This window comes from Triplophysa rosa, linkage group LG10 (assembly GCF_024868665.1).
Source record: "Triplophysa rosa linkage group LG10, Trosa_1v2, whole genome shotgun sequence".
Lineage (NCBI taxonomy): Eukaryota > Metazoa > Chordata > Actinopteri > Cypriniformes > Nemacheilidae > Triplophysa > Triplophysa rosa.
In genome coordinates, this window is record NC_079899.1 from 5,925,301 (window position 1) to 5,939,012 (window position 13,712).

The 13,712-nt window shown below is 38.1% G+C and overlaps 1 protein-coding gene across 3 annotated transcripts in view; it reads left to right on the top strand.

The window, feature by feature from the left end:
* Positions 1-13,712, top strand: part of LOC130560500 (BRISC and BRCA1-A complex member 2) — a 161,506-nt gene that overhangs the window by 10,372 nt on the left and 137,422 nt on the right. For all 3 annotated transcript variants that reach the window (XM_057344320.1, XM_057344319.1, XM_057344321.1), the window contains exon 3: positions 1,563-1,639. In XM_057344320.1, the coding sequence (XP_057200303.1) occupies positions 1,563-1,639 (77 nt within the window). The remainder of the gene's footprint in view (positions 1-1,562; positions 1,640-13,712) is intronic.

A 13,712-nucleotide genomic window follows, 5' to 3' on the forward strand; every position in this document is an offset into this window, starting at 1 on the left:
TTTATAACGTTTTATGGACAAATGTATTTACTATTGTATAGCAAAACATTAAAAATATAGAACTCAGAACAATTAAAATGAGAAAAACAAATAATTATATGGCCCTAATTTATCCATCTGTATGTAATATTAATGTCCTTTGTCATTTACCTGCCTATTTATGTGATTAACTGCACTTTTTATACTTGTGCTACAACTGTTTGGCCTGTGCTACAAAACTTTTAAACCTCTGTAGCACTGGTGCTATGTGCAAAAAAAGTTAACGTACAGCCCTGCTTATTTTATGCAATCTGGCAACCATACGCAAATGCTTTCATTCTGGAAGCGCCGTTGAGGATCTTAAGTTAATAAGAGTTTAGCGAAGCGATCTCCAGCCGGTCTGTGTTCTCTCATGAGCTGCTTGAGCCACATTGATCTCCACTACATTGTTTGTTTGTGATTGTGGTTGCTGAATAAAGACATCCCACCTCGCGAAAACTGTGAGTCCGTTCGCGACTACGTTCCGAGGGTTCTCCTTCACGGTCAGTCGCATTGTTTCCGGGGAATTGTCAATATTTTTGCGGGCATCAGGAAGACGCTAGTAATTTGCGGGAGAACTTAAGAGAGAGGATGTCTATGAATAGGACTATGCACTTATCAAACCTCTCTGTAAATACTTCTTAGATGAAGCTAGATGAAGTTGAATAAACTATGCACATGATTTGACATTCTATTGATTTGTGCTTATTGGTTAAAGAGATACTTATAATGAAATATGAAAACTAATTTCTCAAATGACAACAATCACTGTGATTATAATTTTTAGCAAAATAACTATTTTTTATCATTTTAACCATTATACAGCATGACGAAAATGTGGCTAAGTTTGTACTGAAACGAGAGGAAAATGCAGAGACATCTAGTCGACTAAACTTGACTAAACAAAAACAGGACGTGGATGACTAAATAAGATAAACTAAAAAGTATATTTGACATGGGACTAAAACTAAGACTAAAATAAATAAAAAACTGACAAAATTAACACTACTCCAGTCTGATGATGGCTAAAGTAATGCTGGGCAAAACAGATGAAAACTTAAATGTACAATGCACAAATAGATTTTTATTCACACACATTTTGCTGTGCGACTGGCGTCATTTGCGCTCGTCTGGGAAACCGATACACTTCTGGTTAGTACAAAACCGTTTAGTATTCCATTTGTGATGATACTACCCTTCTAAAATTCATACACTACATGGTTGAGTGCATAGTGCATAGTTTAGGTGCATGACATGTCATTTGGGACACAACTACTGCACTACTTGTGCATGAAGGCCCTAATAAATCATAACTTGTTTAAAAGATCCGATGAGCCCTTTAATGTTTTTTCTTTGTGACACAATAATGTAATGTCTTTAGCATTTCAGTCATAGGCTATTTTATTAAATATTGGTATCTTTTAGAATGTTTATTGTTTGTTTGTACCTGCAGGTGGCCACCACAATAGTTTCTCATGATTATCACTATTTATCACAGATATCACCCTTTGCATTATTTTCTTTTCTTTTTCTCCACTCTTTAGGTGCACATCACTGATGCCTGGTCCTTCTTGTGATAGATTTAAAATTCATATTCCATATGCTGGAGAGACTCTCAAATGTAAGTTACAGTTCTCTTTCAGCAGATTATAACAGTCTAGAGACCACACATGAAAGTGCCACTGCATTTGATAAATTTATCATTTAAAACTCATCTTTAAGCATTAAAATAGCATGATAATAATTTCTTCATGCCTTAAAATGACTTGAATGTTACTCTACACCAGGGGTATTCAATTAAAGTTCCAAGAGATCCGGTCTTTATATTTTCTTCCAAACGGCGGTCCAGACACTATGTTTTTTGAAAATAAATAAATATTAATCAATTTAGCCCAGTTGGATATACTGTATAAAAGATATGATCTTTTATCAGGCCATTTATTTTATATTTTGATATCCGCGGTATGTATGTATTGTAGGCTCTTCCCCTCTAAGAGGGGAATGCCCTTTTTGGAAGTCTGATCAGGGCTCAACGCTAAGGATTTTTTCTACTGGCCCTGCCAAAATTTTCACTGGCCCCACCACAAAAAAGTGTTAAATAATATCTAGTTTTTTTTACCTATGTAATCTTAATAAATAAGTGTATGATACCATAAAAACTATTAGCCTATAACTCAAAAATTTCAACTATTTCAACTAAACAACTAATCAGTAAGTAATCAAATGAGATCAAGTAATCAAAGTATGTGCAATAAATCAAAAAATGTGCAGATAAAGCAAACATACAAAATAATCAGTGCATTTCAGGTGTTTTAGATTGGTCTAATAATGGTATTTATCAGGTACAGAAATTAAATAATGTAAATACTTTATAGTCTTCACTGTATTAAATATAATATTGATTTAACCTTACTAAAGTTATAATTTAATCAGTGAAGAGCAGTGAGTGTTTTTTGTCTTCGTTCTTTGTTGTTTGATGAACAAAACTGAGACGTTTATTATGCTGCTGCCCCTTTAAGAGAAGCACGGATCTAATATAATGTAACACACACATTTTGTTTCCACATTCGTTTTGTTCCCGTTAGACATAATTGATTACTTTTTACAAGTATACTTGGTGATATTGGCATTTTGGGTCGATATGTCAGATTAAGAGTAAGAAGATGTGAAAGAGAACTCAATTCAGTATTTTGCGCGTTGTCTGATGCAGCATCTTCTTGGGAATATTTAAATAGGCCAGTCTTAAAAACGTATAAATTATAAATTTCCATGACGATACAGCACTGGCCCGATCGGGCAAGTGACAGTTCTCTCAACTGGCCCGAGGATCTCCCATGCTTGCCCCGGGCCATCGGGCAGTCCTTTATGTCAAGCCCTGCTGATAATTAATATTTGTAAATAATACAACATACAAACAGCAAATGTAATGTAACAATTAAAATACTCTCATCATAAATTGAAAACAAAGTTACTTAGGCTACTAAATTAGCCTTTCCATGCCATTCATACCAGAACTACTTCTATCTTTAAATAATTTCCCACATAGTGGTTTTAGCTAACGTTATTATATTGATGAGCAGATCTCACCAATTATGGTTCTCCACCAGATCTTTCAAGATCATATCCATGAAATGAGTTATTTAAAACATCCATTTCAGTCAAGGAATTAGTTTAGTTTAGTTTAGTGATCAAATATACATATTGTACAGTCTCTGATTAGTAATATAAAGCATAACAATACTTGTATGCATTCGTCCAGCAAATGCCTCAATGATATTATATACTTTACATTATCTCATGGCCATAAGTAACGTGACTTTACCAAAGAGGATTTAGAGCAAAGGTAGCGTAAATCGAAACACAGTAAAAGGGACCAAGTCTGTGAGCGTGAATACAGAAAACCCATCACAAATGAATATATATGGTTGTTTATTAAACTTTACTCTACATGATAACAAAAACAATGACGATTGCATAAAACAAACAAATACATGAAACACAAATGCGCTTGGAAGCGCAGAGGGAGAGAGAGAGAGAGAGAGAGAGAGAGAGAGAGAGAGAGAGACGCGGCACTGTTAAACCGCCGCAGCTATTCTATAACAAGAAACGGATACTTGCAAGCTCTGTGCTGGACCAATATCCGTATCGCGTGTAGAGATGGAATTCTTCAAAAGGTTTCAGAAGGCAAGTCCGCCAAAAGTTGCGGGCCTCGTGATCGGCCGCATGGCTTAACCACGTGGCAGTAGAAGTCCATTGTTCCAACCCTTGATTCCAACCGAAGAGACCGGAGGAAGAGACGAAGCGGAGAGAAGAGAGGACGACAAGAGAGACGAGAAGTTTCAGAGCAGGCTCGATATTTAACCTCATGAGAGGGCATGCCCACCTGAGTTTGAATCGACCAATCAGAGTTGAGCAGGGAAAGGTTCTTTGTCCACTCAACAGCTAATTTGCATCTTTATGACTCCTCGGCAACTTTACAAAATATCATCCCAATTATAACATAATGAAAAGAAGTGTTCTATGGTCACACAATGTATATATAACAAAAGGAGGAATTGTAAAGACAAACATTTAGATATCAAAAATGGACAGGTTTGAATTGCAACAAGTCATGATTCATTCAGATGGAACGCATACAAACAAAGCCTGAATTAAACTTGTATATCTAACTGTGACAGACTATTTAAAATGGCAGGAGCGCCAACACACAACCTAGATAGTTAGATATATGTATAGAAAAGGACAGTTTAATCACATAAGTTCCTATTGTCAGGGACATTTCTCTGGTTAGCCTCAGATGTTAAGTTAGAGATGAGACAGAGACTTCTCACCAATGCTTTGTTGCATAGGGGTCGTAAGTATCCAACAGAGAGACAAAACATTATCAAAACTCTAAAACCAGATCCCTGGAGCCAGGTTTTTGCTATGGTCTTTTGATGACGATAGCAAAAGAAACCAGGACAAAAGGGAGTGTGGGTCGATCACTCTTCTTTCAATGACTCCGACCATTTAGCTTATGCTAGATTCTCTACACCCAATTAGAACGTTGTTCATTACAAAAGTGACTCTGCTTGTGAAAACCCAGCAAAAGTCTTTTTACTGTTTTCTACATAAAATCATCCTACAGAATATTCTGTTAAAATTAGGGATGCACCGATATGTAAATTTTGGCCGATAACGATAAACGATAATTCTTGAACATTGGAAGCCAATAACCGATATATTGGCCGATATACAGCACCTAAATATTAATTTAACATTTTCTGAGACTGAACATTCTATTTTTCTCCTGAAAATCATGTACCAAGTCTACTTTACACTAATTAAAGATTCTTTAACTTTTAAACTTTTCTGGTATAATGTCTATCTAATAAACAAATTAAAGATGTGCTTCCAGAGCAACCCAGAAAGGTGTTTCTCAATAGCCACAAGTCCAACAGGTCTCAAGACAGAAAGCATTCAGACAGCAGTCTGATTCAAACAATATGTGTTTGTTACAATGATTTACAAATTCATAAATATCTACATACTACATCAACAATGTTTTGCTGTAAGTGAATGATCATGACAGGAAAACATTACTGTACTGGATTTTGAGCAGTGTGCAGCTGAAGTGGTTCAACCAGAGGAAATGATTAATAATTTATTGGCTAAACTATATCGGCCTAAATTTGATTATCGACCGATACCGATAACATTAAAAATGACCATTTATCGGCCGATACCGATATGGCCGATAATTTATCGTGCATCCCTAGTTAAAATATAACAACAATATCTTCAATACTGCCTTAATAATGCCATTTTAAAGATTGAAATCTTAGTGAAATTAATGCTTGAAATTAATCTTTGATAATCTAATAATTAAATAAATTATGAGACTTTAGCCTTGGTTTTCACAGGGTCACAAACGTTTACATGCTGATCAATAATGCTAATGCTAAATGTAGATAAAAACGTTATGGTTCATAAAATATCACAAATCTGGTTGAAAGGTTGGGGACATCAGAATCTGAGCCTTATTACAAAGTATGTTTACACACACAAAGAATTTGACTTTGCATTAGGAGCTTAGTGCAGAAGAAAGTGTACGCATGGTGTGTACCTGAGCTCCAGAGATCTGTGTGAAGATGGTCAGCGCAGACTTTTAAACAGGCAGGTGAAACACCGTCTGGGCCTGGAGCTTTCTTAGTCTTCTGTTTCTTAAAGACCCGGTTCACATCCTCTACACATACCTTAAGTACAGGTAGAATGGTGGGGGAGGCAGGAGGGGGGGTTGCACGGAGGGTAGTGAATGTGTGATGTGCAGATCAGAGCAGGTGTGGGGTGTGAGTCTGGTCTTTTCAAATCGGCAGTAAAACACATTCAGATCGTCAGCCAGTTGTTGATTCTCCACAGACTGTGGGGGTGGTGTCTTGTACTTGGTGATGTTTTTCAGACCAGTCCATACGGACGCCGGGTCGTTGGCCAAAAACTGGTTTTCCGGCTTTTCAAAGTAGTCTTTTTTAGCCACTCTGACCTCCTTGTTAATCTGTTCCTGGCCTGGTTGTACAAGATTTTATCCCCACTTTTGTAAGCATCCTCATTGGTGTGACGAAGCTGTTTGAGTTTCCCAGTAAACCGTGGTTTATCATTATTGAATGACAAGAATGTCCTGGTAGGAATGCACATATCCTCACAGAAACTGATATGAAGTCACAGTCTCTGTGATCTCGTCCAGATCGCTGGCTGCTGCTTCAAAAACACTCCAATCAGTGCAGTCAAAATAGGCTTGTAAATCCTGCTTTGCTTCATTAGTCCATCTTTTTACAGTCCTTATTACAGTTTTAACTGTTTTCAGTTTATGCCTGTAGGTTGGTATGAGATAAACTAGACAGTGATCAGAGAGCCCCAAAGCTGCTCGTGGGACAGAGTGAATATGCATCCTTAATAGTGGTGTAAAAGTGATCCAATATATTCCTGTCTCTGGTGGGACATGTAATGTGCTGTTTGTATTTTGGCAGTTCACGGGAGAGATTTGCTTTGTTGAAATCTCCGAGGATGATTAAAACAGAGTCTGGATACTTTTGCTCAATTTCTGTTATTTGTTCGGCCAGTTGTTGAAGCGCTGCGCTCACGTACGAGTCTGGAGGAATGTACACATTCGTGAGGATGAAAGAGGAAAACTCCCGTGGCGAGTAGAAAGGTTTACAGTTTATGAAAAGTGCCTCTAAGTTAGGAAAGCATACCTTTTTCAGCATTGTTACATCTGAACACCAACTTTCGTTTATGTACCTTTCTTGCAGAGAAAGGTTTACCAAAACAAAGTTATTTGGATCTTGTTTTACATGTTTTCTGGGTTGCTAGATGCACCGGGGACCCGATTATAGCACTTAAACACTGTGAAAATTTGACTTTCATACAATGGGTCCTTTAAATGCCTTTTATGTGAAGGTGACGTTAAATTCGACGACACATCCGCCATGTTAATTAAGCAATGAATGAACTATATGCTCCATGTTGTATCATACCCCCCATTGTAAAAATAAAAGTGACAATAACACTACTAAGTGTAGCAATAACATTCACGTTAATGAATGTTCAGTGCTTGCAGAAATATGAAAGAAAAAAAATTGATTCACAGCTTTTAAGAATCTATATTGAATCAACCTCATTTTAAAAAACAATTAATCGATTTTTTTGTTAAATTAGTCCATCCGCTCATAGTGACTCAACTGAATTCTTTTGAAGCGACGAGAATACTTTGTGCAAAAAACAAAACAAAATGGCGACTTTCAGTGTTTCCCATAGAATTTTGATAGACTTGTGGCGCTGGTGACGTCACAAACTAATTAGCATGTTTGTTACGTCATCGCGTCATGTTAGTGTTAGCACTTATCTGTTTTTCTTCTACTCGCTTATCTGTCACATTATACTGTATTTTACAACAAGATACCACCAGCAGTCACTTTAACCGCTGCTAAAATTCTGATTTATAAATGCAACATCATCGGACAAAATCACAATACAGTACATCTACATTAAAGAGCGGCTATATGCTGTTTGCCCTTTCTCGACAATGTGTTGCTATATTACGAACACATCTTTGATTTTAAATGCAAGTGACAGTTAAATACGAGAGGCTGAGGGCTTGCGCGCACACATGGCGCTCATTGGAAGAGAGTGTATGCGAACACGCAAGAGGAGGACGTGCAAGCAGCCACGCTCCACTCACACCAGAGCATGTGAGCGAAGCGGAGCGGTGTGTCTCAATATTTCGCTCAATGACTGTGCACTTCGCTCAGTCGCTCACGGACGAAGCAAACGCTCCGCTCACATTACGCTAAACGTTCACCGGTAAACCAAATCACGCTCAGATCCCGCTCTGACATAAAATGTGTCTAGTAAGCCTAATTGTTTTCAGTTTATAATAAACTTGAATAAATGTCTCAGTTTAAGTAGTAGGCTGAAAAAGAGCAGTTATGTTTCAGTCCGACATTCTGTGACATTATAGATTATAGTTTTTAGTCATTTTTTATTTAAAGGCGCAGTTCTTAATTAACAGCAGCCACTAGAGTTGTATTATAGATTTGCCACGAATCGCTCAGTCCAAATACGACGGTGGCCACCACAGTACAAAAAGATGTCGTTCTCATGTTGACACAGGGAAGAGATTTTGCGGGCATTAGAAAGACTGTAGAAAGAGCTATGACTTATGTATTACATAAAATAAAAGGTTTGTGGATTTTAAGTTTAAAAAGAAGGATAAATGTCAGGCAGGAGCTAGGACCTGCGTTAATATTATAAAGACTTTCCAGCAGAGACACGTTAGGACCCGCGGTACTAAGGCTTTTAGCAGAGATACTCACAGATATCTATGGAGATACTTTCCAGCAGAGAGATATTGGAGACAAAGATCGTCCTAAAATCACCCCCGAGGATGCTTTGATTCGGATCAGTATGTGAGTAACATACTAACATACCAAGATATGTTGTTGTTGTAATATTAGCTGTGTGAAGGAGCAGTTTTGAGCGTCATTGTTTATCTGGAACCACTTTAATATTGTACTCGTCCAGATACTGGAGAGAGAGAGTGAGAGCACGTTGGAGCTGAAACTGGAGAGCGAGCGAGAGTGCGTTTTACTCTTTTACTCAATGATGAATAAACTTTCAGTTAATCCGCGGGTCACATGCGTTCCGCACCGGAGAGCACGATCCGTTTCACCATGATACTGCAGCGGAGAGGAAGAGAAAACGCGCGTTGTAGAGTTGTTTGTCCATTTAGGGCTGCTGTACAAAACATGGCGGCGGCGAATTCAATGTATGTAGGCCCGCTCTGTATGTAGATATAAATAGCTTATTCTAAGGTATTACAAACATAATGGTTCATTACATAAGGTCTTTATACACCTCTGAAGAAATAGTTTTGTATATTATATTGTATTTCTGTCAATAGATCCTCCTAAAAATGCCGTACTATAAAGTACGTTTGATTTTCGTTACTTTATTTCCGTGAACATATAGCTGCCATAGTGCAACATTCAAAATAAACGCACAAAAGATGAAATGCACTATGAACACCTTTATTATTACTGGGGTTACTAAAAGAAACAGGCTCTAAAGAAAAATAGACCAAAACAAGGGGAAATGCGGTCTTAAAACGTCAAACCTCAATTGTTACAGCATTTTAGAATGTACTTTTAGAAACTTGCACAAAGTTGCTGTGTCTTCGAAGGCTGCATGCATCCTCCGGAGATCACATTTGTCGGCCGAGGTCGGAGGTTTATTCAGGTTTTATTTGAGAAAAGCAACATTGTTACATTGGGTAAGTGACATAATATCTTCTTAAGAGAAATAAATGTTATAATGTTTTTTAACTGAAATGAGCCTGTATCAAACCTCTTGTCGCCTGCGCACCTCCGCAAACGAACGAGGCGTTTGTAGTTGACGCATGCCGTTGCCGTTGTGCTATTATTCAGGCTCATGCGGTGTACATAGGACAATAATCCAGCAGCAAAAAAGTTAATCAGCAAGAGGGCTGAGCGAGCGACTGAGCGTATATTGAGCGAGCGGAGTGGAATTTTCAGAAAGGCGCTCTCCGCTCCGCGAGAAATATTAACGCTTCGCTCACATGCTCTGACTCGCACCAAACAAGTCAGGAAGGAGAGAAGATGCGTAAGCGCTGTTTATCCACTAGTTATTCGATCACAGATACAGTCATTAGCATGGATGGATTAAAAAAATTGACTCCAAATATACTTGGGCGGCCATAAATATACCTGGGCGGGCCGCCCAAGTAAATGCATTGTATGGGAAACGCTGACTTTAATCGATATATCCTCCTCTATCTTGTCAGTCTATGGTGCACGTTCACGAGACGCATGCGTTTTCGGTGGGGGCAGACGCCGGCGTTCTGACTGACAACCATGAAGCGCAACTCTGTGTTTACAAGCAGACGCATGCTGTATATAAGCTGATCTTCGCAAAATGTCTGATAATTTCGATATTATGGAAGACTTGCACTTTTTTGCCCAACCGTACAAACCGAATGCACATGCTTCGAACTGCTCTCGTAAACACACACCACATGTCTTGCACATCTGCATTTTTCAGTTGAATTTATTTCAACACATCAAAAAATGCTGCACGTTCCAAGGTGATTCAGTGGGTCTAGTGTCATTGTTTTGTATCAAGATGCACACCAGTAATTTTTTTCTCAAGATGCACATCAGTAATTTTTCCTAAGGCATTTTTCAGTGACTTTAATATCCTAATTTAACTAAGGCATAGTCCTGACTCAAGCTAAGCTTTTTTTCTGTGAAACTGGGCCTAGAAGTTAAAACTCTACACAATATTAAGTTATGTTTAGTCATGATTACTTAATTGTTCAGGTGAAGACAACATTAATGCAATATCGCTTGAGTAGGAGTGGGATATTGCTCTATATCAGCATGGCTGTGATTTGGCCAGAGGCCAGTTGCATAAACTGCCGCTGAGTTAAGACTGCATCTTAACAACTAGTCTCACTGACTAGCAATTAGTTAGGACTAGGGTAGAGCTGTAATCGGGCCTTAAAAGTTAGGCCCGACAGTGCCCGAGCCCGACAGAATTCGGCCCGAGCCCGACAAGTACATTTTGATTGACAGCTTTTTAAAAGCCCGAACCCGTTTACAGCCCGACATTAGGCTATTCAAATGTTATTCACAGCTTTTTGTCAAGAATGAGTCATTTATACATGTTTTAACATAATTTATTAATGACTAACGTAGGCTATAGGCCACTTGGATGTTGGAACAAAGAAATAAATAAGTCCTCTGTAACATCATAACATCTCACATATCCCACTGGCTCATTATTCTCATTATGCACATGGTCAAAACTTTTCCACACCTCAGACTTTGCTTTAGTTGCTGGTGCAACCAAAACGTAATCGCCAGAGGCAAGCCTCCGTTTCACCTCCTTAGCCAACCCGTTCTCACTCCCGACTCGTCACATATTTACGCTCGGTCAGCGCCCCACGGCGTCACATTTGAACGCGCAGAGTACCCCTTTGGCGTTGTTTTTCGACGAACAGGGAACTGCGTTGCTGTTTTCTAAATGCTCCAGACCGAGATGCGTGCAATTCTTAGCATTTCATAATTATTTATGGTTTTAATATTTTGTAGCACCTAACCCCAACCTCACCCTAAACCTAACCCTAACCACTTCTCAGCCATATAAAACACAACACGCGAATAAAAGTACAGTCACAGGTATTTATTACACAAACTGACCAAAAGCATTACAAAATAAAACAAACAACTTGTTTTGCATACCTTTTTGCACCAAAGCCTCACGATAACATTACAATGGAGATGCCGTGCGTGTCCGTGAATACATGAACTCGGCTGAGGCTCCCATTCAAAAGATAAACCGGAACAGCTAGATGCAGTCGGTTGCGGGAGCCAATACCGTTTCACGTTCAAAGCCAACGAAATGACGCGATCGGACATGAGACACGGGAAAGCCAATGGCATCAAGCTGACGAAACTTCCTGTGGCGGCAAATTTTGAACGTCGTTCTTCACTGGATTTGAGATTTACGGCGGACGGTGATCGCTTTCGCATCTGTTCCTCATACAAATCGATCGTTTCGCGTTGGTACCCTTGAAATATCTGTATTTTTGAACGACATTGTGACTGCTTGTATTATGTGTTTTATATTACGATAAATAAACTGTTTTAAACATTCAATAAACATTACTTGCTCAAACTGTCTGAATAGTGTCATGTAAATGCAATTATCCTGGCCATTAAACTTAAATTAAACCCCGAAACATCATCATTGCAAATTATATCTAATATACATTTTCATAATGACGGTGAAATTCGCGTGCCCTTCACGTCGAAAAACGACGTCAAAGGAGTACCCTGCGCGTTCAAAAGTGACGCCGAAGGGCGCTGACCGAGTCGGGAGTGAGAATGTGTTGCAACCCTCAGCATCCATTTTTGCATCTTTGTCGCGCTAATCGGAACGCATCACATGACCGCTCAAGCCCGAGCCCGTGTAAAATGATAGAAATTAAGCCCGAACCCGACCGAACCCGTCGGGTCACGTCGGGTCCGTCGGGTTCGGGCAAAGATCTTCAGCTCTAGACTAGGGCTGTCAAAAGGTTAATCGCAATTAATCGCATCCAGAATAAAAGTTTGTGTTTACATAATATATATCTGTGTACTGCGCATAATAATTTTGTATTTATTAACACATACACATCCATACATATATTTAAGAAAAATCTAAAAATTAATAAACATTTATATATCATTTCAATTATTGGTAAATATAAATAAATACATGTAAATATTTCCTAAATATGTATACTTGTGTATGTGTTTGTATTTATAAATACAAAATTAATATGCACAGTACATAGACATATGTTAAGTAAACACAAGCCTTTATTCTGGATGCAATTAATCACGATTAATTGTTTGACAGCCCTAGTTAGGACTAATCAGTTTTACTTTTCAGGTTTCAATTAGACCAATCTACCTCTTTATGTAACTGACTTAAAAAGGTCAATACCAGTCTTGAAGAAAAAAATGAGATAACTAACTTGTAAGACTAGTCTAAGCAGTTTATGCAGCCGGTCCCAGAGACCTGTGTTATTCCCATTGCACTGTGGTACTTTTCCATTGTTTTTAATGTAAACATGCACTTGTTTACTATGGAAGCATATTGGTATCAATTTTCAAATTGAAATGCAATACACAAAATGGCAATCCAGTATGTAAAATGACAATGCATTAATGTATTTAAATATACATTTAAAATAACATGCAAATAAGGTGCAAAATGAAAATGAAAATTCAATAATATAATTTACATTTGTCAGTTCCTACACTAGTTTTAATATGTAATTTAAATATATATTTTAACGCTCTTTAACGCTCAAAATTTAAAGGAAAGTGCATTCCCCGGATTGATTATATATGTTTAAGATAGCCAAGCAAAACTGTAGCAAAATGATCATTCAAATGTTATTTTCCCTAAATGCATTATCATTAACATTTGGGATTGCATTGTCATTTACTTGTGTTAAGTGTTGCAAAATTCAATGTGGACTTGAAAATGCATTTCGAATGCAGCTCGTTCTATGCGTTGATGTGTGGCTGCAGAGCTGATAAAAGCATTAAATCTCATGCACATGAATTGAAGCACAAAGACAGAAATGACTTTGTGTTTCTTAAGATTATTAGGTGTCTGTAGATGATAGCTACATATTAGGTGTCTGTAGATGATAGAACATCTTGCAGAGAATTCTCTGCCTTATTAGGTGGCGAGCTCGCTTTGCTGAACGTCTCATGTTGACTTTCTTAATCAATGTGATGTCAGTTTGCTAAGAGAATGCCAACAAGCTCATTCAAGAGGGCTGTTGTGGTTTATTGGGGATTTAATTTTTTATCGATTTTTATCATTCTAGGGTGGTTCTGTACACACACTCCTGACACACAGTTATGTTCAAACATTTAAAAGTTAATATTCTACGTTAGGTGCCCATTAATGCATTTAAAATGACAGAAAATTACATTTAAAGGGATATTTCACTACCAAATAAAATTTTCCCCATGTTTTACTCACCCTCAAGGTATCCTAACTAAATATGGTTTTCCAGTCCGGCGCGTTCTCTCTCACCTGCATTGCTGGTGCAGGGGTGCAGGGATCTGCGCATGCAT